We start from the raw sequence: 23864 nt of genomic DNA, 5'->3' as shown, positions 1-23864 counted from the left end.
ACACCATCTCATAAACCAAAGAGGATTTGCAATCTCACCGTGAAATAAGTACAACATTAGGTCAGTGCTCCACATTTACCTGCCTACACTACTCTTGTAAGAAATAGATAAGTCCTTGACCAAACGTAAATGCAATGCCAAAGTTCTTAACATAATTATTTAATCAATTAACAAAATATATAAATAATCAAGCAGTTCAGCTATTTAAAAGCACTTATGCTTGAAAGAAATTACAGCACAGATGGCACAAAACAAAGAGCTCACTCCTGCTCCAATTAAAAGCTAAACTCTGACTCACATAATTGCAAACGGAATCACTCCCAGGTATATTGACAGAAGAAGATCACTTTCAACTCATATAGATTTTTGAAGGGCTTGGTAGAGCTAAGTCACGTATCTGACCGAAGCAGCTGAACTGGAAATGCTGTCTTCTTGACATGAAAACACTCTCCTGCAACTTCAGAAGTGCACATAGAATTCAAGTCAGGCAATTTCTAGAAATCAAAAAACCTTTTAGTACTTCCACATCTGAGTGAGACAGAACTTTCCAATGTGAAAACACAGATAAAGCTTTATAATGCATTTGATCCACTGAAGCATTTCTTGGTTTTAGTGGACATTTGCATGTGTTTGCTGGGATTAATAAAACAAACTTCTTTCTATTTAAATATATGTCTCAATCTCCTGTTCACATGCAGAAGAGGAAACACAGCTGGAGAAGCTGGAATCTTACTGTGAGGATTAGAGAAAAAAAGAGCCAGGCAGTTTGCAGCAATCATAATTCTTCGCTTATAAAATGCAAAACTGAAGCATGTAGTATTATCTATAGCATGATGTCACACTTGCCAGGGTTAGTTTTAGGCAAAGGCATTTCCCAAGCAGCAGACTGCTGAAGGGGGAGAGGGAAAGGAGGGGTGAGAAACGGCTCTCACTGCCTACTTTGCCAGTAACAAAGCCCTGAGAATCAAGTGAGCCCTGCTGCTGCAGGAATTACAGAATGTATGGGACTGTGGTGGGAACTGTTACTCCCAACTGCAGCAAGAGCTCATATCTACCGTGCCCCAGCAGCAGCTGGGCTCTTCCCTCCAGCTCTCCCTCCTTCCCACTCCTATTGCTAACCCACCTGAGAAAAATTTCAATTCTACTTTCTGGGCAGAGAAGCCAGTTGTAATGCTTGCCATAAAGAAATACAAATTACGGTTTGAAGAGCATTTACTACAGTACAGCCCTGAAAAAAAAAAACGCTAAACTTTTCAGTCCATGCATTGCCTTTTTTAGTCTAGAAAAAATAAGACTTTTGCAATGACAAATTGGAAAACTGTGCCATGTGTTTGTGGTGTAAAATCATGTTAAACAACATCCAAATGTATGTTCACATGCAGAGGGTTTTAATATATCCTTTTTCCTCCATTGTTTAAAATACTGAGGTGTGGCATGAGAAGCTAGAACTAGACACTTCAGTCATATGCTGATAAAACACAGGAGAATATCTACGGTTATTAATTATGAGAAATTCCTTATTCTAGGTCTTGAGGAAAATACTGGGTTGGCAGTCCTAGTAGTGTGTAGGCCCAGTGAACAGTTTCCCCCTAGTATTCCCAGGTGAACCTCCAACCCCAGCTGGAGTGACAGGACTGTCTCTTGATGAACATAAGCAGGTTTTCATGGTGCATTTTGTCACATGAAATACTCACAGTACTGCCCTCAATGTCAACAGCTCTGTATTGAATACAAACAGCCATAGGGAAACTACGTTTTGTAGAAGTACTAAAATTCTAGGAGCCTGTTATCACTTCTTGTCTGAGCAGGATTTAAACCAGCAGCCCCAAGATGACACTATCTCATTGCAACAGCAGTAACTTCTAGTGCAGTTTCTACTACACCACACAGAAGGAAAGCCCCTCTCCAGGGAATGTACACTTGAACTGAAAGAAAACCCACCAAAAGGACACAACGGTGTGACTAAATCAGCCCATGTAAAAAGCACTGGGTATCAGACATCAGCCTCCAATAACAGTCCCCTGCTACCTGTCCCACCTATAATTCAAGTTCCTACCTAACACACAATCCTATATTTCAGTGATTTTCTCATGAGACAGATAAGCCTTTTCCAGTTTCTAAACTCAAAGTATTTGCAGGGATACTGTGTTACTTGCTAATGGTAAAGCTATGGAAAGGAGATAGTTCTCATCATGATGGCAGATGAGGGTCTTGCTTGTAAGAATCTAACCATTCTGCACTCAGAAATCTCAGAGCCTCTTGATTTTACTGTTCATGCTGAGCTGACACTCTTTTATCTCCAGTATCTCCGTTCTAAGCTCCAGGACACTGAAAATCAAAGCAAAGAAAAATATTAAATCTTTTGACATGCCTTGCTTTGCAATCTTAAAGACTAAGTAGAATACTTAAGCATTTAGTTTGCCTAATTGGAATCTAAACTTCAAGCCCACCAGTGCTCTTCTTAAATATTAGCCTGTCAAAATGTTAAAATCCAATGAAAGTTAGTGGCAATACTCTAGGAAACAGAAATGTTTGTGGAATACAATCTTATCAATAGCCTGGAATGGGCAAAACACAGAGTAAAATAAAGAACATGTTCCAAATAACAATGCAGTAATTGACTGGTATTACATGAAGTTTTAAATATACCTTTGTTATGTTTGGCTTTACAATAAAGATAAGATAAAGTGTTTTCCCCTTGATTAGGTGCAGAGATAGTATAACCAAGGTACAGGACATCTTTGTAATACAGGAAAATTATTCAAGAATTGTTACTTTTGTATTCAAAGCAGGAAGAGGGTCCCAGAGTCCTTCTTCTCTGTTACAGGTGATCTGATATAAAGTTATCCCAAACTGAAAATATAACTTACCTCAAGCTCAACCCTTGAGGGTTCAGAAAGGCAGGTGCAGTGTAAACACAGCACACAGCCAGATGCCAAAGCCACTCAAATAAGGAGCACCTGGAAAGCAGAATGCTTTATTTCTTAGAGTCACGCTACAGCTCAGGCCTAGAAGTCTTATCTATACCACCCCAAAGAGGAGCAGAAATTCTAACAGTTGAACCCTAGTTACATCTCAAGTCACTTCCAGCTTAACATACACACTTGCAAAAGAGAAGCATTTCCTAGGGAGTCAGGAACAATGGACAAGAAGTTCAAAAGCTCAGGTGATCTTTACCCAGAAAACTCCTCCCTTTGGCAGACCTCCAGGAGGAACGGGTCATATGTGAGAGGGAGTTGGGCTAAGAGCACTTCCCAGGTGCTTCTGGGAAGGTCTGCTCTAATTCCAGCAAGGGTATCATAGCAATTTAGTTCCCTGTACTCTTGTTTCAGCACTTTGGCTTCCCTCTCTCTTCCTCCAACAGCTTACATCTCGCTGGTGTCACTGGAAGCAGCAATATTTGCTGTCTGATAGGGGTAAGTTCTCAACATTGTCTTGACTATGTGCAAACTCTCTCACTGTAACACATCCATTGACATTGTCAGTGTGACTTGCCCAGTATAAACTGAAATATGAAGAAGTAAAAGATTAAACTACTGAAGTATAGGTACTAATAGGCTTTAATTGCAAATAGGATGGGAACGACAGGAAAAACTTTTCAACGGTCCTACAGTCTGGATAAAGATGCTAATCCACCCCAGTACCACCTCCTCCCCCACTTGCAGCTCTGCCAACAACATTCTGCTGCTCAAAAACGTCCAGAGATGGAGGCCCCTGACTTAAATTTAGGTTAAAAATATGGGAAAGCAGAGGGAAAAGCTCACTGTTTCAGACTACTTTTTGCACAAGCTAGTGCTTAGCACAGTGTAATGCTACTAGACAGCTGCTAATGCCATCTGACAGTCTTCCTCCATTACCTTTTGCTGTGGGTAAATCCAACATCCTCCTGGCTGTTTGTCTTGGTCAGGCATGTGATTTGAGACATGACTGTAGAAGCTGATTAGTGATTCACTGTAATGCACCCTGAGAACAGAGGCCTGATCCTGGTGCACACTGTGAGACCTCACACCCCACTGTGTGCCCTTCCCCTGGGCAGGAGCAGGACTCCACTCACCGCTTGGAGCCGGGGTTTGCCCCTCCTGGGGAGATCCTGCAGCGCTCTGTGTCCCTGGGCTGCTGCTCCTGGCTCCATCCAGCGCCAGCCCCAGGCTCTGCAGCTGTGATGCATCCAGATGCTCCCGCTGCAGTCCTGTAACCACGGCGGCATTCTCAGGGCCCAGGTTTGCTATTTGCTCTGGGGACAAAGCCTGGGAGGAACAAAAGACAGAAAAATTGGTTCAGGCTGTCAATTATAGAAGGCAAGTGAGGAATCAGAAGTCAGCACTGCCTTGCATTTGGAATGAGAGACAGTAGCCTTCAACATTGTCTTGCTATAAAAGAGCTCAATAGAGCTTAAAAGAATCCTCTGTATTCATTTACTTCCCTGACCACTCATCTGTCTGTCACCTTTCTCTTTGATGCTGGGAGCTGACAGCTTGAGAAGCTTTCTATGCCAGTACGGTATTCTATGCTTTTTCAACATGTTGTTGGAGTTTAATTTTCCAGCCATTTCTTTTCTGATTTGTTCAAAGACTAATGGTGTTGTGCAACCTCTTGTGTTTTCATTTATTTCCTCTTATATGTGCTCCCAAGCAACGTCACTTGAACTTACATTTGACCTTTGATTATAGTTAGCACTAGAGCAACGAGATGAAAAGACCCCATACTTTAATCTTATTATTCAAATTTCCCTTTTAGATTGAAAATCTTCCCAGTTTGTTCATATTAAATTTAAAAATTAAACATGGCAATCATAATCTTACAGTAATTATCTTATATCACATAGCAATTAACAGGTTTGTAAAGCCTGCATTATTGGGCAGGCTGGATTGCTTTGGTTCTAGGTAACATTCTGCACTCACAAGCATTTTAACCCTCCTATACAACAAGCTTTTTTTCTTGCAACAATTCTGCATCCAGGTTCTACTTTGGAAAGACAAAATTCCCCTTGAAAGTAGGACAGATGATAGAGCAAACCCTTGCCCCATTTTCATTGTCTACCAAATGGTGCGCTGGTTTAAACTGAGCAAACTAATGTAAATGTCTACAGGTTCAGACATTTTGAATTTAGCATCTTCTTATTTCACTTGAAGTCCATAATACAATGTAATTTTTCATAAATCAAAATCTGAATAATATATACAGCTTCAAAATTAGGCCATAAAAAACCTGTGTAAAACCAAAATCTTATTTGAATCTTTCAAATACAGAAAGCTCTTTCAAAGAGGTACCCTGCTTTTTGTTAATCACTTCTTGTAGCATCATTAGCACTCTTACTAACAAAAATGTTGTTTGCTAGCAATTCTACAAGATCATATAGAACTGTTTTGCAAAGAAATAGTTTCTGTAAGGACATTTTAGGCTTATCTGAACTGTCAGTGGTACTCTGCACAAACAGTTAGTGCTCAAGGAGTTTTTCTTTTTTATGGGAACTGACACAGTCAACTCTCTGTTTAGCTCATCTGTCCATAACTACATTGCTTGCCTGAGCATCTGAAAGAGACCAGCCCAGGCAGAGTATTAATCTTGTCACTAAGTCAAAGAAAGTCGGGGCAATGATCTCAGAATCCCTGTTCTAATTTCTGGTCCACATTCAGTACTGCTGTAATTAGATGTAATTCCTTTCTGATCTGTATCTGCCTGCACAATCTGTTTTTCAGAGCTAACTCAGGAGAAGGGTGCCAGATTTTAGGTTAATAAAACAGCTCTTGCACAGTCAGCAGAGAAATTTGCAGCTATTACAGCATCCTTACAAATGTTAATAAACATAGAGAAAAATTCAGATCTGAATAAAATGTTGGAAGACACAGTGTCCATTCCTTGTTTTGTGAAGCTTGCTTTTTTGGGGAGTGGTATTCTGAAGGACGAATAAAGCTTGTCTAGCATATTTCATGGACATCACAAATACAGATGATACAGTTGAAAGTTAATGTTCCAGATCCTTGATGGTCTCACACTTAACAGACATAGAAAAATTTTTGCCAAAACCCAAAACCTATAAATCAGTGCAGTAGTTTACTTATACTGGAGTAAAAACAATAGAAATTTAGTAACTTCTTTAGTAATTAAGCTCTTACTTGGAAAATTTCAGGAGGTATGTGTCTTACTGCTGATGGCTGGAAATATGGCATCAAGCTTTTATCAAAAGCTTGTAATTCATCCTCACTCAAACCACCTAAAAAGCCACATAATAGAAACAAAACTCAGTTAATGTTCTGTTTATTAAATTTATTTTTAAGGTAATATAAACTTTAAGGATTTATTAAAAATACATAATAAATAGTTTATTCCACAATGTTATATAGAGAGATGCTGATTCTTTCTATGTTTTCTTTCATTATATTTCAGCATTACATATCATCTGACCTTAGCCATTGACATGGAATGTACTCTACCCAAATTACTTTATCTTGAAAAAGAGAATTAGAAAAACCTATAAAATCATAAGCAATGTTATTAGGCAATGCTCATTCACAGTCTCTTCTGATCCACAGTTAGGGAGCATAATCATGCAGTGGTAGTGACTTCTTCTCCACTTGGATTATTGCAGTGGGGAATCATTGCCACAGGCATTGGGGATGCTAAAAATTATGAGTTCAATGTGCAGATAAACAATACCAGGGAAACAAATCCAGGAACAAAACTGGAAGTGACCTTAGGCTCAGGAGATCTCCGAGGACACAAAAGCACTCTGGAGAAGCATCACTCCAGGCCAATCCTGTCCTTGTGCTCTTCCCTGGGCAGCCTATTCTTTCCAGGCAGGATGCTTGTGCAGCCAGAGCACAGCTCCTCCCAGTACAGCCTGGTTCACAAAGAGTGACTGGGTCTGGAATTCTGCTTGGTTTTGCCCTCCTTGATTTACCCTTTCCAACTTACAGGACCCAAGTAACTTCAGGCTGTGCTTCCCAAGGTCAGTTTGACCAGATTTACAGAACCTTACAGAGAATACCATGACTTTTCCTTAGTGCTTCTGAAATTGCTGGAGGTGACTCTCCAGGTGTCTGTCCCTGCAGGTGACTCTCCTCTGGAAGAAATGTGTTTTGCCAGTCTAGATAAATCTCCAGCTAGGTGAACCCATCTCTCAATAGCAATGCTTCGCAACCATCACCATCTGGAGTGGTAGTTTTGTTACCTGCTATAGTACCAATTTCCTGTAAAATAGAGCCATTCCAGCTGGTAGCAGCACCAAACACAGATTCTGCCATCTTCTTAAACTGCCTCAGAACAGGGGTGCTACAAAACAACAGGCCAATTCTTGCAATTGCAGCGCTGCAAAAGGCAACAAGGTCACCATTACAAGCTGCAATTACATGCAGTACTAATTAGGCCTGGAATATACTCAGCCTGTCATAAGAAGACTCTAAAACACATTTTCAATTTTAAATATATGTACACAAATTGCATACAAACATTTCGGGTTTTGAGCAAAAAGCTGGATTTTTTTGATGCAATGCTTAAACGGTGGGATATAAATGGCAGAGGAAAACTATAAAAGAATGTTTAAAACATATTTTAAACAAAATGCTGCATGCCTTCTGCTTTTCTAAAAGCAATTAAAATGTAAAATGTTGTCCTTTAGGCTCTAAAAATCTTGATGGAACAAAAATGGCACAATAAATTCTATCAATAGAGTTACTAATAAATGCTTCATTAGATATAAAATGCAGTACCTGAATTCAGCAGTCCTGATGGATGTGATTTCTGTGGAGTTCAAAGCACAGAGAACAGCTCCTAATCCAACTAAATCAAAACTTTTTAGTGTGCTGATGGTCTGTCCAGAGTCATCTAGAAACCCTTGCAAAATAGCTTTTGCCTAAAAAAGCATTAAGACAGTATGCATGAACATGGTAAATATAATTGAAGGGTTTGTTACTAGATGCTTAACATCCTACCAGAAGCTATGGAGCATAAATATATATCCTGAGCCTCCCCAGTGTATGGCCATGGCCTTCAGGAGGAGCACTGTCACCACCTACATGTGACAGCAAAGCAGGGCACTGTTACCCAACCACTTGCTAAATGCAAACGGTGTGAAAACACTCTGTACTTCTTCTGCCAGGTCACAAGGAAAGCCTTCACCAGAAGAAATGGTGCAGGATTGCCTCACAGAATCAATGAAATTGCTACAAGAAAACATAAAAAACCTAAGGGAATCAATAAATATGTTTTTTTTTATTATTATTTTTAATACCCAGGATGACTTGTCTTGTTTAAGTGCCATATATGAGCAGAGACCTGAGTTTAGGATTCAGACCTATCTATTTTCAGATATGAATGGGATATTGGTACCAAAGTGCCTTTGCATGCCTAAGTAATTTAGGTGTTCATTTTAAACTAACTCTTTAAAAACTTTGATTCCGTATCAAGCCTGTCATCAAGGCATCCTACAAAGTCAGTGAAAGAAACAAGCATCTTCCAAGATTTCCTAATCTATCCATAATGCTGAGCTTCAAATAACTAGCTTAACTAGCTGCCTAAATTTTAGACAACTGAAGTTCAGCAGGATGAATCTCTTTTAACTAACTACTCTTCCTGACAGCAGGAAACCTCAAAAGCAAGCTGTATAAAATCCTCTCAAGTGGTCCCATCAGAACATGAATCTACTAAGCAGATCTGTGATATTCTGCCAGAACTGCCACCATGCCAGCATCTGTGCAGCCCTGATGGTACAGGCCACCAAGTCAGAAATATGCTGCCAATTGCATATATAAATAAAGGTTTTAAACTCGTATTAAGAAAATCCCATTGACATAACTAGAAGTTATTCAAGGGAAGGAACATGAGAGGAGTGTGTTTGCTAATAAAGGGCTCCTAGGGCAATGGATGCTGGGTTGAGGCACACTACCTATTCTGTGATTGTCCTTAGTTAGGAAGGACTAGTATTCCTAGCAGTAGTGTCTATTCCAGGGACAGTGTGAAAGGAGCTGCTGACCTCTTTCCACTCTTTAGTGGGCAAGTGCTAAAGAACACACTCATCCCCACCCTAATTAACAGTGGTTGATGCTGTCTTGGCCACCTCCCCAGGGAAGCCCCAGCCAGGCAGACACCAGTGCTGACCTGGCCACTTTCACTGGGGTCACGGCAGCAGAGAAGCAGCCGGGAGTAGTGTGGATCCCTGGATGTGTTTTCTAGGCAATTCCAGAACTTGAGTCCCAAAGGGCATGAATCCAGAGCCTTTCACCAGGAGCACATCCATTAACTCACTCACCTGGGTAAGAGTCCACTCTGTTTGCTGACTAAGAACAGAAACGGTGTCAATGGAGTGCAGGTCCAGCTCTGTGATTTCCTGTTCCGTGAGTGCCAGAGCAATGCGGCCCAGGGAGATGATTTGGTAACTCCTCCAGTCTGGCAGCAACCCCCAAACCTTGGGATGAGAGTCATTAATACCTGTTAGATCATTATGACTCTTCCTCTATATACATCATTCTCAAATCCCTTGGTTTAAAAGTCCTAAAACCTGAATATTTCTCTTTGCACACAAAAGGCAGAGCTTAGGTATTATGAAGGTTTTTGAGGTTCTACACAAATAATGATTAGTTCATCTAAAAATGCTGCAATTTTTACAGCTTGGACTTGTTGATGAGTCACAATAGAAACAGCTGGAAGCATGGCTGTAGGAGCAAAACCACTAAGAACAATAAAAATGGGAATCTATGCTTAGATCCACACTTAGATCCAAGAAAGCAGCACCTGCACTACCCAGGCTTCTGCCCAGCTGCAATCACTCCAGGGGACTGACTTTAAGTTGTTTTTGTGACCAGTCACCCTGGCTCAGTCCCTGACAAGGAAAGACAAAGTAGAGAATCAAGTAACATAGACAAAGAACCCATTCCTAAAGTTCTGATTTCTAGATTGTGTTCATAGAGTGCTAAAATAAAAAAGTGATTTAAAAGTGCTTGTACCAGTTAAATTTGTAAAGCTTTGTAAAAAAAACCAAAGAAATAAGCATGAGCTCTTCTAAATCAGTACCAATGCCTTTAATCTGACAACTTCCCCTAGTTTTTACGTTATTTGTGATAAAGTTACAGTGATTGAAAAGCTGTCACTGACCAGCCTGAAGGAAATTTTGGTATCAGGAAAAGTCCTGCCTGAGTAAAGAGTAAAAGTCCATCAAGAGCTGAATTTCCAGAGGCCAGAATTGTCAATTACATTTAGTTGCCAAGGGTAGAAGACTGTAGGCAGTGGTCAGTATCTCCCCAGATGTGGCCAATTGCCTTTACAGAAAAAGACACTGGGTTTTGGCTGGAGGAAGTGACTTGAACAAGTCAGGCACACATTAAAAAAAAAAAAGTTCACTTGAAAGCTCTCATGTACATCACCAACTCTGCTTTGTGTCAGTGAATACATGACAGCTTTCTAGTATAACATTGTGTGCTAACTCCACCTAGAACATTAAGACTAAAAGCCCAGGGCTGGGCTACCCCCCGAGTCAGAAAAATATTTACTCCATTTTTGGGATAGCTACAATTTAAGCTTCGTTCATGAAGTTAGAAAGGATACAGCTAATGGGGACTTGCTGAAGAGCATCTCTGCAGTTGCCTACTAAACAGTGTTTGCACTATCATATAGACATGGAGCTGTAAAATCTCCAGAAAATATAAAAGTAGAGCTCAGGAATCTGTATTTCTGAAGCGAAATACTCCTTACACAGAACTGCAGGCTCTTTACTGTTCATACCAATGTGTATATCCAGCACAGAGCAGCCTCAGAGCTGCCAGGGTGCTTTTCCCAAGTATGACCCTCAGGTTAAGGATTTGTTTAAGAGATGCATTGCTGGACTTGCACCTCCCAACTGAGTTTCCACCAGACCATTTATGTTGGTTTTACAATGTCAGAAAGGGTCTATGTCTGGGAAACTTCAATCTTTCCCAAAGAAAATAGATAGTAAAAAAGCATTAGCCCAATTTTAAAGCTTTTAATTCTCTAGCTTAAGAGACACATGAAACACATGCAGGCAAAAATGTCAAGTGTCTGTTTCCTGATCTAGGCCATAAACTACAGAATTGGAAGTACTTCATAAATAGTATTATCTGACAGTGAAATCTCAGGCAGAATCATATAAATAGCACAACACATGAAACTGAAACACTCCTTTGTCCTCATTCACCTAGAGACTACAGATCCATACAGTTGTCACTGCTGTAGAGCTGGGAGTCCTTCCACTTACAAGTGAGCTAAGCTTCTTACTTTCATTAAGACACAATCTGATAACCAGACTTTTTGAATTAGTTTGGAACAATGAGTAGTTCAGGCTTAATGAAACCTTTAATGAAGATGTTAATAACATAACAGCATCTATGCACATAATTTCAAGGAGTTTTGCCTGTCCTGTCTCATTTCTCATGCTTCATGCTCAGTATAACACCACATTGCATTTTGAAGTTACTATATAGGGAGTCTGTCTTTGTCTAGCAGAAATCTGTACAAACACACACACAGAGAATATACTGCCATTCAGTGCACTACAGATCTGTGTGTCTTTCAGTATAGCCAGAAATGTGAGTGTATCAATCTTGCTGGCAATTTCCCTACAACTGATACCACTCTGTAAGTACACCAATATGTTGCACTGCTGTAAAGAACAGTAGTTTCCACTATGTCAAGGGAGCACTGTTCATATTTTCTTCTAGGATTACATTTCCCCCCCTTTTCCTATCCACCTGTGTCCATGCTGACAGAGGGAACCTGACTTGGGAAGAATACATTTGCTGCTCCAACAACAAGGCAGCAGAGATATAACTGCAGTGTCACCATCTGCTGTCTGAAATCTGGGCAGTGACACTTCTCTTCAAGCACCTGCAGTTCCACTGTTTCAAAAGCTGAGCTAAAAATTGCAGTTTGCCTAATTTACCCCAAATCCCTGGTCAGCTCCACTACTGGCAGCAGCTGCCCAGCAGATGCTGCCCAGGCCCACGTTGTCCCCTCTCCTGCTTTCCTCCAGAGGTCCCAGCCCCCAGGGCTCCAGCTGGGCCTCTTGCACTCTGTACTACTTGCAGCCTACTGCAACTTGTAGATGCTTCCCAACCTCAATCTGTCAGAATGATCTGATGGAACCTAAAAAGGACTTTTACATGCTGGATCATTTTGACAGAAGGGGATTACAGAGTAGCCATGCAGAGATGGAAGCAGAGAACAGATAACCTCCAGCATATGCTGCTGACAGGAAGCTGAAGCCAAGCTGGGGCTCATACCCTCTTCACCTCTGAGTTTTCTGCAACCAAAACAATTTGTCTTACTGCACCCTAAGGCTTTTCCGTGCTGAATCAAAAGCATGTCTGTGAATTTGCCCATTCCCTGGCACTGCAGGCAGCCACAGAGCAGCAAGAGGAGGTCACCCCCATGGGAGATGTGCAATGGCAACAACAGGGCTGGAGCAAAGTCTGACTTCTCTGCCAGCCCACACTGGCTCAGGCAGGGCTGCTCAGAGCTCTGCTGATGCCCCAGACCCAGCCAGAGTGCTGAGCTGCCCCCAGAACAGTCCCACATCCGACTGTGCTTCCGGTAAAGAAAAAATGTAGGTGGTTTTTTTCCTCCCTAAAATTCCCCAGTGATGGGTCTGTCTCTGCCTGTGAGAAGAAGGTGGAAGCAAGAGCTTTATTCAGCCAGTAACTGCCTTTCAGTCAGTTTGGGTTTACCCCACTGTAAGCTATATTTAGCACCCATGTAGACAGTTCAACATGCCAAGCTTAATTCTCGGCAGAACAATCAACAGCCCTTAGTGCTGCTTGCTGATTCTTCATTTATGAAAGGAAAGTGAGAAGCAAGCAGAAAAGCAATTCAAAAGTAAGAACACTTCACTCTTCCAACTGCCAATAGCTCAGAACTACTTGCCTGTTGACTCTAAAGCAAGGGCAATACTCATATCACCACCTCACATTATTTTTCCAATAAACCATAGAAATTCTTGTGGCAGTAGTGACATTGACATAGCACAGTTATTTTAGAACTGCATAGTTCAATAACACCAAATCAAATTACAGATTTAATTTTCCTTCACAGACAGGATAGTTACCTCCTTGGCTTTTTCCTTCAAGGCAGTCAGCTGGGAGCTGTTAAAACCTGAGACAGCCCCAAGAAGTTCTACATTTTTGTCAAAAGTCCCTGGGTCCATGCATTTCAGTTCCTGAACTGACCAAAAGACATTTGCTTCTCCTAATTTAATTATTTCATTTGAAGAAGGAGCTCTGGTTCTCAGACAATCTGAAAAAGGTCAAATAGCAAGAGTTTTCATCAAAGAGATGACAAAATAAATCAAAGCAATATTGACATTTAAGAGAGCAACAGACTAGGAAAATTAACTGCTGCTGATGTGATATTGATAAATTAATTATTTTGTAATTGAAGAATTTTTAAAATAATAATATTAGTGTTCTGGATATAAAACTAGAATTTGCCTAATTTGCAAGACAGTGATTATATCCTTTGTACTCTAAAGGCAGTGCATGCTGGACAAGAGCAGACACACATTTCAGAACAGTTACAATGCAGGATGCCACAATAAAATTAAAATATAGATGTGTGCAATAAGAACTACTAGTATCTTGCAAGTTTCTTTCAAGTCTAATTCTCTAAAGGCATCAAAACCCAGGCAAGGGCTTGTTCTGAGCTAAAGCCACCATTTGCTGGGAGCCTTGATTCAATAGGAGTGAAATGCAAATGTTTGGGATGACCCTGGTGCAAGTTCACCAAAAAGAGCTTCAGCTGAATAAACATCACATTCAGACAGTGAATCCAACTCAACAGGAATGTAACAGACATGAGAGGTCCTTGCACTCTGAGAAGCCTGATAGAGATATATGTCTTGTAAGACTTGCCTGACATTTAAACAAGATGAAGACAGAAGCTGGATGTGTCAGAGAAGCACAGTGCTTGGTCATTATGTCAGGGCTGTTGTTAAAATGTCAGGATCTAGAGAGGGCTGTTCACTTACCACAGCACTGTTTGGACAGACAAACTGCCTTTAAAAATCTTATTTACAGTCAGGTTCCAGGCCTATGTATTATCAAACCAGACAGTTCCCACTGTGTGTTTTAACAAATCCTAGTCTTTGCTGGCATAATCTATCTCTAATGTTGATGCAAAGCAGAAATAAGAATCCAAATGTGGTTGTTTACTGCTCCCTCTCCTGTCACTAATTTAGGAAAACCTTATTAAATAATTATCTAAACCAAATAATCCCTACGTGTCTTTGGATAGGGTCATTACCAGTAAAAAGCTGGAATTTCACAGATGTGTGCCTCAGCTAAGCTCCCCCAGATAAATAAATGAAAGCGAGGATGTACAAAGTAGATTTGTACTTTGAAAGGAGTCAGAGAAGGGATTTATTTGCATCAAAGGAAGCTGCAGTAGTGGGTAGAACACTGAAAAGATTGAATCTGTTGAGCAAATGAAAATGCTGTTCAGCTTCCACTTGTACCAGCTGATCTTCTGCTCTCCCTTTACCTCCCTCTTGTGAAGCTGCATTGTTTCACTTTCCCCTGCTCCAGAAGGTTAGCTTTTCTCATGTAAATACTGCCCAGACATAGTGCAGCTCCCTTCCTCAAGTCATGAAAATCTAGGACGTCGTGTCCTTGAAAAAAATACATTGATTTTATAATTTTTAACACACCAGGTACACTGATGCGATTAAAGAGGGAAATACTAATTAGATTTTTGACCTGATGCTACTTTGCTCTTACTTTTGTTATACGTTTAGTTTGATGAAAAACATATATACATTATAACATCTCAGTGCTTGTGGTGAGAAACCTGAATTCTTTCTCCAGCACTGCCACTGCTCTCTGGTAGCATCTCAGGCACACAGTAACCAAGTTTTGCTTTTCACGTTCCATCTTGCCTTAAGCACCTTAAAACCTTTGTTTTTAATCTTGATACAGACATAGATGCAAGAACTCTGTAAGTGGTAATTGCTACTGTTATTAACATTAGCTCACAACTGGTCTGTGAGAAATGCAAAATAGCATTGGTGGCATGAAAAGCATCAATGTCACTCTGGAGTAATTTTCATAATACCCAATTATTTAGTGATTCACAAATCAGTAATTAAACTTCATTCCTTACTGAAACCACTGTATGAGCTGTATGGAGCTGATGAGATAATATTTGGTAACAGAAGTTCAATACCATGTTTGGGCTGCAGAAGCATTTCCTGGAGTAGCACAAACAATCCTTCAGCTTCTCATCTCCCAGACTGCCCACAGCTGAGCTTGTGCACCCCAAGCTTGTGCACCTCCATAGCCCTGGAGCCAAGTGACACCTTGACAAAGACCACCAATTTCACTGGCAGGTTTGCATTGGGTTTGCAATGCAGATGAGAGAGCTCTGCAACTGCACTGGACATGAGCTAGGCTGATTAGAGAAGTCTTTGGGATTCGTGTAGATCCAGAGGCTTAAAAAAGAACACATAAGGGCACAGGCAGGCTGAAATATCTGCCGCTGAACCTTTAGTCCTGTGGCCCATGTCTTAAGAAATATGGCGCGTGATCTGCTGATTTACTTGTTGAAGGAAGAGTGAATTTCATGCATACAGGTGAACGAACACACTGCTATTTCACCAGCTGAGTCCTGCTTTTTTTAGAGCCTGATGATTGTGTAATGACTCCTCTGATCAACTGAGGTCATGTTCTGATTCAGGCTATGAAAAAACACAACCCTTAGAATACCCTCCACCTCTGTCTGCCTATGAATACAGCACTGTAAGAGGCAAACTCACTTCCAGAGACACACAGTCATTATTCAGAGTTCCTGCTATATAAGCAGATGGATTTCCATGGTGGCCCAGGGCTTGCTGAGAGCTTGAACCACAATTCTGATAGGCAGAAAACCAAAGGGGACATTTTCAAAGACAAAGGAAGACCATATCAAGCTCCTTGAATATGTTTGGGTCTAAATTCCCATTGGTGCTTTTCAAAATCTTCCCTCACAGCAGGATTGTTTTCCATGGCACAGACTACAAATTCTGCCTGGGTGAATTTCAGATAAAAGAAAGGATAACTGTTAAAATAATAGACTATAATGAGAGTACCTATCTTATATAAAGAAAACAATCCATTTGGCACCAGAGATTCTAATAGATTGGTTTGGTTGCTAATTAAAATACCTTTTAGATGATTACAAACTTTGTCCATTTGGAGAGAAAAAACACAGTGCCACCACTGTCAGATTTAAGAACAGATCAGTCACCATATGCTCATGTCTGGCAAAGGATTAACTATGTGCAATCTTTTGGCACAACGGTAACTTGTCACCTTCACAGGTTTTAAATTCAAGGGGTTTCAATTAGATTACAAAGTAAAAACAACAACAACAAAAAAAGAAAACAAATAAACCCCTCTAATTCGAATCATTCATCTTTTTCCTTTGTGCATTCAGAAAGATCCCAGGACATGCTTAATTATGCAATCCTATAATGAAAGTGTTCCAGCTATTAGTGCATTGTACATTCCGCTGATGAGCAGCAGAATGAAGACTCTCACTGTTTTTTGCTGAAAGTCTGTAAGTTACTCAAAACTTCACTTTTATTGTTCGGCTTCTCAGAATGCATTCGATGACAAAGTGAGACAAAGTCTGAATTGCACCATCTCAGCCCCAAACGGCAGCACTTTGCAGATACCCGGTGCGATACTGACCAGCTCTGCTGAGAGACAAACCGACGCTGCCAGTGCCCTTGGAGACTGACTCGAACACAGCTGACAGAAGCTCTTCAGCTGAAGAAACTGGTCCAATTGTCTTTGCTATTTGTAAAATGATATCTGGGAACTTCAAAAGGAAAGGAAGAAAGAATAAATAAGGCTTCTCTCCCTTTTAAAACAAATCAATTTGAGGAGAAAGACTTGCGCAGACTTTAGCAGAGCAGGGGTTAGTAACAGTTCAGCCTCGTCCCATTGTGCAGATGTTTCAGAAAAGAGTAATTGGCTTCTACTGAAAGGTCAGCAGCACATATTTGACGGGGAAAAATTTAGGAACAAAGCAAATTCCAAGTGATTCTTTCTCCTGTATGCCCCCTTAGCCTCTGGCAACACCTGAGCACTGCCTGATGGGTATCTGTGTCCAGCCCCTCCTGCAGCAATGAGCTCCACAATTTTATTTCAGGCGTCAGTTCACTTGTCTTAAATTTGCCAGATAAGTGCATGAATTGAGGATAGGGACCAAATTAAATGATGAGAAATAACTTTGACCCATTTGCCTTCTTTAGGCTTTTCTGACCTCTCTTCTCCACTATCCTAGGCACCTTCCTTTCTTTTGAAGAATCCTATTTATATCTGGTCATTTATAAGCATTATCTCCAGTGGAAAAGCTGCTGATAGTGTTCACATATTTCTGCTGAAGAATGAATCCCTTATTCCAGTATAGTTTACTCCTATGCACAGAAAAATTAAGATTATATGAACTAAAGAGGGCAAGGAAACTACAAAGTGCAATGCTGAGGCCATCAGATATTGCTACTTGTGCTATGCTGGCCCCAGGGCAAAGGGCCACATGAGTAAATGCTAATTTGATCAGTATGATCCCATTAATAACAGGATAAGAAACACAAGTTTTATGGTTGGAAGGCAGGAGGATGGAGTAAAGAGCACTGCAAGGTGTAAAGTACTAAAAATGAATCTGCATCACTATAAATGCCCCTTTTTTTCTACATGAAAATGTACAATTGTCATTGTACAAATGCAAGTATTGTTTATAGTAACATTACCCTCAAGAAAAAAACCCTTTGATGAAGTCAAGAATATGTGAAACATTAATACAGGGTTCCTTGTCAGAAGAATTATTTACCTAGTTCAGCATTCAGGTTACATAATTTAGACTGCATTATGACATTCACAAATCCAAGTTCTAAAATATCTGTTACAAATTTAAAATTTTTAATAAAAGTATACCTTTTCAGCAAGGACATTTAATTCCTCTTTTGACAGCAGGGCTACAAATGGTCCAACATCTAATGTTGTTTCTGCTGTCCAGTTATTTGAGAAGCTGAAAAAATATTTTGAAAAATTATATTAATAAAGAATGTTACAATAAAATTAATACTAAAACTTCAGTGTTTTTATGACACTTTATCATACAGGAAATACAGATAGTTCTATGCCAATGATGATGATTCATTGTTGTAAGCACCTGATTGCATTTTCTCATCTCTCTGGGCATAGGGCATTAGTGGAACTCACAATATAATCACAAAAACCCTTAAAATATAGTGGTGATGGAGGTCTTCCTCAATAGTCAAGTGTTCTTAGTATTAGTGTTTGAACAAGGAGAAATAATTATTTCTTTGAAAGGAAGTTTACCATTTTCTGTCAGTTCATATTGCAATAGTAGTCTGCAAAATGGTTATCAAAAGACAAGTAGAAACATCACCTAAATCTGACAAATGTTAGTCAACCCATTTGGTCAGTGACTTAATAAAGCACTTAGTTATTTCCAGCCTGACAGGGCCTACAGAGGGTAGTAACAAATACATTACTAGCTTATGTTCCCACAAAGAACTTTATTTGATCCACCATAAGGATGTTTAAATATCTTCAAAATTAAATTATATAAAAGAAAATAAAATCTTATTTAGCACTGTGTAGCACAATTCAATAGAACCGATTTGTACCAAGATCAATGCAGGGACGGAATCTGCTGGAAAATACAGTTATCCCATCACAGAAAAATGCTGACTAGGAGGAAGCTGAACAGCATCTAACGTGATTAGGTGGATCAAGTGACCAACTCTGGGGCAAAGGGGTGGTTAGAAATTGTGCATCCCATCTCCCTTTTCAAACACAAGATACATCCAAGAGACAGTGCAAGAGAGAAACTGTATATTCCTGCTAGATAGAGGATGACTTTGTTCTTTGTGTGACTGATACCAGTGAGGTTCTACTCGTCCTCCTAATCTGAGTCCTTCGTGACACCCAACGTGCCACCCACTCTGCTGCTTCAGATGCCCAAACTTTATATCCCTCTGCTTCTTCTCTGCTCTCTCCTATTGCCACAGGTGCTTGCAGTTTTCTTTACTTGTCTTCTCACATCAGCACACCAAGCATCCCACTTCCATTTTCCCATTCCCTGCATTCCTGCACCATTCTCTGCTTGTAATCCCTTTCTCTTGCCAGGCCAGTGAGCCTATTTGGCTGCCCCTCTTCAAACATTACATTTTGCCTCCTTTTCCCCTGGGACTTAAGTCATGCAGCGTGTCCCTGGAGGCATATTTTGTTCCACAGTTATCACATTACACACAAGAACAGGAATGTCATTCTAGTGGACAAGACTCTGAGCTTGGGCAGTGACAAAAGCTGCTTTGTGCTGTTTTCACTGCAGTTCATCTGGGCAAAGCAAATGCTTGGTGTTTGCATGGTCTAACCACCAGCATGACCAAGGTGGTGTATCCAATATCTTACCCATATAACTGAAGGAGTTGGTATTTCATTTCAGTCATCTGCTCATGGCTGAGCTGTTGGCAAACTTTGAATTGATGTAGGGCTGCTGCCATTGCCTTCAGGGACATTCTGCCATGTAGAAAGGCTGGAGGTAAGTGGCAGATTAGATTTCCAAGGAGGTCAACATCATATTCATCAGCAATGGAGCTGTTCTGAAACAAGAAGCATTTGCCCTGTTGGCAGAGCTACCCTTGGCTCTTGCCCTGTACCACTCAGCCGCATCACAACTCATTTAAGCTGTAAGGAACAAAGACAGAACAGTTTGCACTGGCAACTTAATCTACAATTTCTGCCGAGACTGCCTTACATTTTTTCTTTTACCAATCCAACTGGTAATATTCATAATCACTTCTCAGAGCTTTCAGTATTCTTTATTCCATACTGAATCACACATAAAGAATGTGACCACCCATCACCTTGCAGAGTTGGTGCAGTTCTGTCTGGCAGCACAGCCTCATCTGGCCCCTTGCAGCAGAGGGGCCCCAAGCTCTTGCTGTTAGAAAGCTGAGCTCTGAGGGGTTTCTCAAGCAGCTGCCAAAACACTGGAGATTATACAGCTGGTACTGTGTGTAAGGACAGCAATAGCCACAGCTACATCAAAGAACTAGTTTCCCCTAAAAACTGGTGAGTGCTGCAGCTTTCAGACAGCAGAAGTCAAAAAAAATCCTCCTGGTACCACCACCTCTCCCATGGAGCTCCCTGTGCCACAACAGCTCTGCTTGGACAGGCACCACTTGGAGCCAGGGGAACAGCTCCAGGAGCAAACTGGTCAGCTCCAGGCTGTCCTGGCCAGCAATGACATTTCATGAGAACACTTTGTAACCTGCATGGAGTCGAGGAAAGCTGCTAAGCAAGCTGTAAAAAGGTTTCCTTAAGGAGCAAACAATAAAACTGAAACAGTACATAAACCCCCCAAAAGAATGCAGATGGATGGGTGAAGAACTCATGTAGGTGGTGACTCTCTCCTCCTCCATGGTGTCTCCTCCTCTGCTGACCCCTCTCAGCCATACCCACCAAGCACTCCTGTACTTTTTGCAGGACAGCATCCCTTTTGTGATGGCTTGGGTTCAGAAGGTCCATTCCAGTCTTCCCCAGACGTTCAAGGAAAGGGACACACAAAGGGCCTGTAACGTACTCCAGATACTCAGAACTGCAGAAAGAATTCAAAAGGTCTCCGAATGCAAACCTGACCTTCATAATACCCACAATCATACCCATGAAATCTGTGATGACAGAAATATTTAGAGTCAAGGCTGGACTTGAAAAATCATAAGCCAGACAGGCAAAAAAAATTGCAATTAACTCTCACTTAACTTCAACATCTGTCTTCTTCCAGTCCACCAGCACGTGAACTGAACTTCAAAAAATGGCTAAGAATTATAAATAGGTGCAAGTGGATGAAAGTGCTCTGAGATGCTTTACCACCATATGAAACAAGACTGTCTACAGGTCAGAAGCTTTCCCCTTTCTCCATTTTATTAGGAATAATTCTCTGATGAATGAAGATGTGGTGGGTGGCCTAAGGACCACAAGTAGTTTTAGAATAGGTTTCCTTTTCATCAAAATCCAAAAATCCTGCCAAATTAAACAAAATTTATGCTCTTCTCCACACAGAGAAGAAAGCAGACAACATTTACAAACAAAGCCACAGCCCACATCTGCACAGGCCCAGCCTTGCCAGGGTCTGTAGGCAACAGCACCAGTAACTTCTGATGGCTCTCAACAAGCAACATGGAATTTGCTGCCAAGTCACTGGGTGCTGCAGTTTGTAGGAAGCCTTGCATTAAAGTATTTCTATTCTTAGTTGTTAAATGTAGTAGAGACTTTTCAAATGGAATACTTTTCTTACTTTCATCAATTAAGAAATATTCCAAACAAAGAAGGGTTCTCACTCCTTTTTTCCCCCTTAAGCACATAGAAAAAAAAGAGAGAAAGGGCAGAAGAGACAGAAAGTGAGAAAGAGACAAAGAAAGAAAGGAAGGAATTAACAAGTTTTACAATTAAGGAGTTCTCATCAATACAAAAGTTTTTTTTCCCTCAGGAGAAAAGTTATCACTGAGAAATTTTGCTAACTTACACAAATGTCTTGAAACACAGTGGAGTGTTTCTAACCATACAGATCAATTTACTTTAGCAGTACCCAGTGGTTTTTTCTTCTATATCCTCCCCCCACTAGCCACTATCCTCTATCCACTCTCAAAAAGACCCCTAAACAAATAAGCAAACATAAACCAAGTAAGCTACCTAGGGGGGAAAACCCCACAATTGTGACAAAAATGTGCTGTACTAAAGGACACAAAGTATGACCAACTTTCACTTAAGACAGATTTTGCCTACAGTCAGTGACCACTGATAAATTACCATTTATTTGAATCATCAGTTTTCTTAGGACTGAAGAGATTATTTGAAAAGTTAAGATGGACTTAGATGTAACTCACGGAAGTGCCAGTAAGAGGAAGGGAGGAATGGATGCATTCGAGACTTTCCAAAATTTCCATGCCAAACAATTAACCTAAAAGCAACAAAAATTTAGCATCTTAAACCTCTAGCAATTTTGAAGAAGAATAGAAAAATGGCTTGTTTATTGCAGCATATATATAAATTAGCATATATAATACTCTGCATATTATCTTCAGAGAGAATTTTTATCTGGCTTTTTTTAGTTTTCTTTTTGTAGACATTCAGAGATGACACATTATATATTTGGAAACATGAGAACATTTATATGTTTCTGAAACTTCTCTGTATTTTCAAACAGATTACTCATGAATTAACAAGTCAGAAGGTCTATAGGAATTTCTTGCAATTTGTAAGCGACAAACAAAATTGTCAAAATGAAATATCATAACAGACACATTCACACATAAAAGATTTAAATAAAATATGCTAACAGACAAGTTGAGACATACATGATTCTGAAAAAAACCCACAAAAAACAAAGACAGAATGAACCAAATTCTAATCTTCCTAATTTGGATATTGGGTAGTATGTTTATGTACAAAAGTGGTTTTTTTGGTTTTTTTTACCTGATATGGAGAAAGCAGATGAAGATTCATTTCAAAGAATTCAAAATTGTCTAAAAATATGTCTGTGTCCATACTTTCAAAGAGTTGACAAGTTACTCCTTTCACAAGCTGTCCTGTGCTGATAGGAAAGGCAAATTTCAGTCTTATGAATATTTAAGCAGGATCTAGTCCTTATTGCCCACAATCCCATCCTAAGACACAGTTTCTTCACCTCTCCCATTTCTTGTGCATAAAAGGCTGTTGAAAGTAAAAATGCAAACAAATTGAAAAATATCAACTAAGCCTTTAAACACCCAAACCTCTGTAATGCTTTGATCCTGATTTTGGTTTTGAAGATGCTTTTTAATAAGGAAGGTGAATTATCCTGTGGTATCCAGGAATGAATAAACATAAGGTAATACATAATAACCATGTATTGATTACCTCAAAGTTGCTCTTATCAAAAAACTAGTCTTAAATCCCATTTGAAAAGAGATATAGTCCTTACCTTAGAAGGTCAACAGGATGGTTTTCCTCGGACAGTAATTCATACAGATACAAAGCCTGAAAATAAACCCACCATAACTAAAGGTAACTTTAGTTAATCCAGTTGTAAAAGACGATAATTACTACAAAGTTTTTGTACTCTGAGCTCTCTTATGTACTCTAAAGATACTTCTGTGGTCCAGCTTGAGCAACCAAAAGGTTTGGCATCCAGTTTGGCTGAAGTTTTTCTTCACAAGACAAGCCATCACTGACTGGCAATATGGAATGATGTTAAACCTGTACACAGACCACAACCACGGAAAAACTTTGTGCTGAAGTGAGCTCTGGAGATCATCTGATCCAACCTTTCATCTCTCTGGACAGAATCAAAGACTCTACATGCAAATGTCTAATATACAGTACTGGAAAGAGAAAATTTACATGGCAGAAACCTGGGGGCTTAAACTCAGCATATTAATGCTTCCTTTTCCATAGTGTTGTCTCACAGTGCTGCTTGGGCTCTAAAGGCCCTTTGGTGTTTATGTTGAGATGTAATTGGGGCAGTTCCTTCCTTTTACCTTTGTTCCTTGAACACAAATATATTACACCACTTTTCCAATTCTCCCATCACACTAAATTGCAGTGGAATGGGAACTGCATAACATTTTTTACCTGGCTGCTTCTCAGTTCTTTTTCTTTCAGCACTGAAGAATTAAATCCAGTTTGCTTCCATAAACCAGAAAGAGAGACTTCTTTAAAGAAAGCTCCTTGTATATCTTTGACTGATGAAGAAAAATCTCCAGATGCAGCTATCTAAAAAGAGGAACACAGAAATAAATGGCATTTCTGAACTGATGCTTAGATTTACAGGATTTGCCCTTCTTTCTACTCCGTGCAATATTTCTCTTAAGA

General features: G+C 40.1%; 1 protein-coding gene across 1 annotated transcript in view; it reads right to left on the bottom strand.

Annotated features, from left to right (window-relative positions):
- Positions 1-277: 277 nt before the first annotated feature.
- The window catches only part of OTOA (otoancorin), a 34964-nt gene continuing 11377 nt past the window's right edge, over positions 278-23864 (bottom strand). Inside the window, exons 14-29 of the mRNA XM_066329669.1 lie at positions 23625-23765; positions 22975-23030; positions 22488-22605; positions 21899-21972; positions 20475-20610; positions 19422-19612; positions 17916-18009; positions 16668-16797; positions 13052-13239; positions 9248-9403; positions 7710-7852; positions 7172-7308; positions 6117-6214; positions 4055-4247; positions 2871-2960; positions 278-2328 (exon numbers count right to left, since the gene is read on the bottom strand). Of these exons, the coding sequence (XP_066185766.1) occupies positions 2893-2960; positions 4055-4247; positions 6117-6214; positions 7172-7308; positions 7710-7852; positions 9248-9403; positions 13052-13239; positions 16668-16797; positions 17916-18009; positions 19422-19612; positions 20475-20610; positions 21899-21972; positions 22488-22605; positions 22975-23030; positions 23625-23765 (1923 nt within the window). The 3' untranslated portion in view covers positions 278-2328; positions 2871-2892. The remainder of the gene's footprint in view (positions 2329-2870; positions 2961-4054; positions 4248-6116; positions 6215-7171; positions 7309-7709; positions 7853-9247; positions 9404-13051; positions 13240-16667; positions 16798-17915; positions 18010-19421; positions 19613-20474; positions 20611-21898; positions 21973-22487; positions 22606-22974; positions 23031-23624; positions 23766-23864) is intronic.

Source organism: Sylvia atricapilla, chromosome 15 (assembly GCF_009819655.1).
Source record: "Sylvia atricapilla isolate bSylAtr1 chromosome 15, bSylAtr1.pri, whole genome shotgun sequence".
In the NCBI taxonomy this organism is placed as follows: domain Eukaryota; kingdom Metazoa; phylum Chordata; class Aves; order Passeriformes; family Sylviidae; genus Sylvia; species Sylvia atricapilla.
This window is presented reverse-complemented; position numbering and strand designations above follow the sequence as displayed.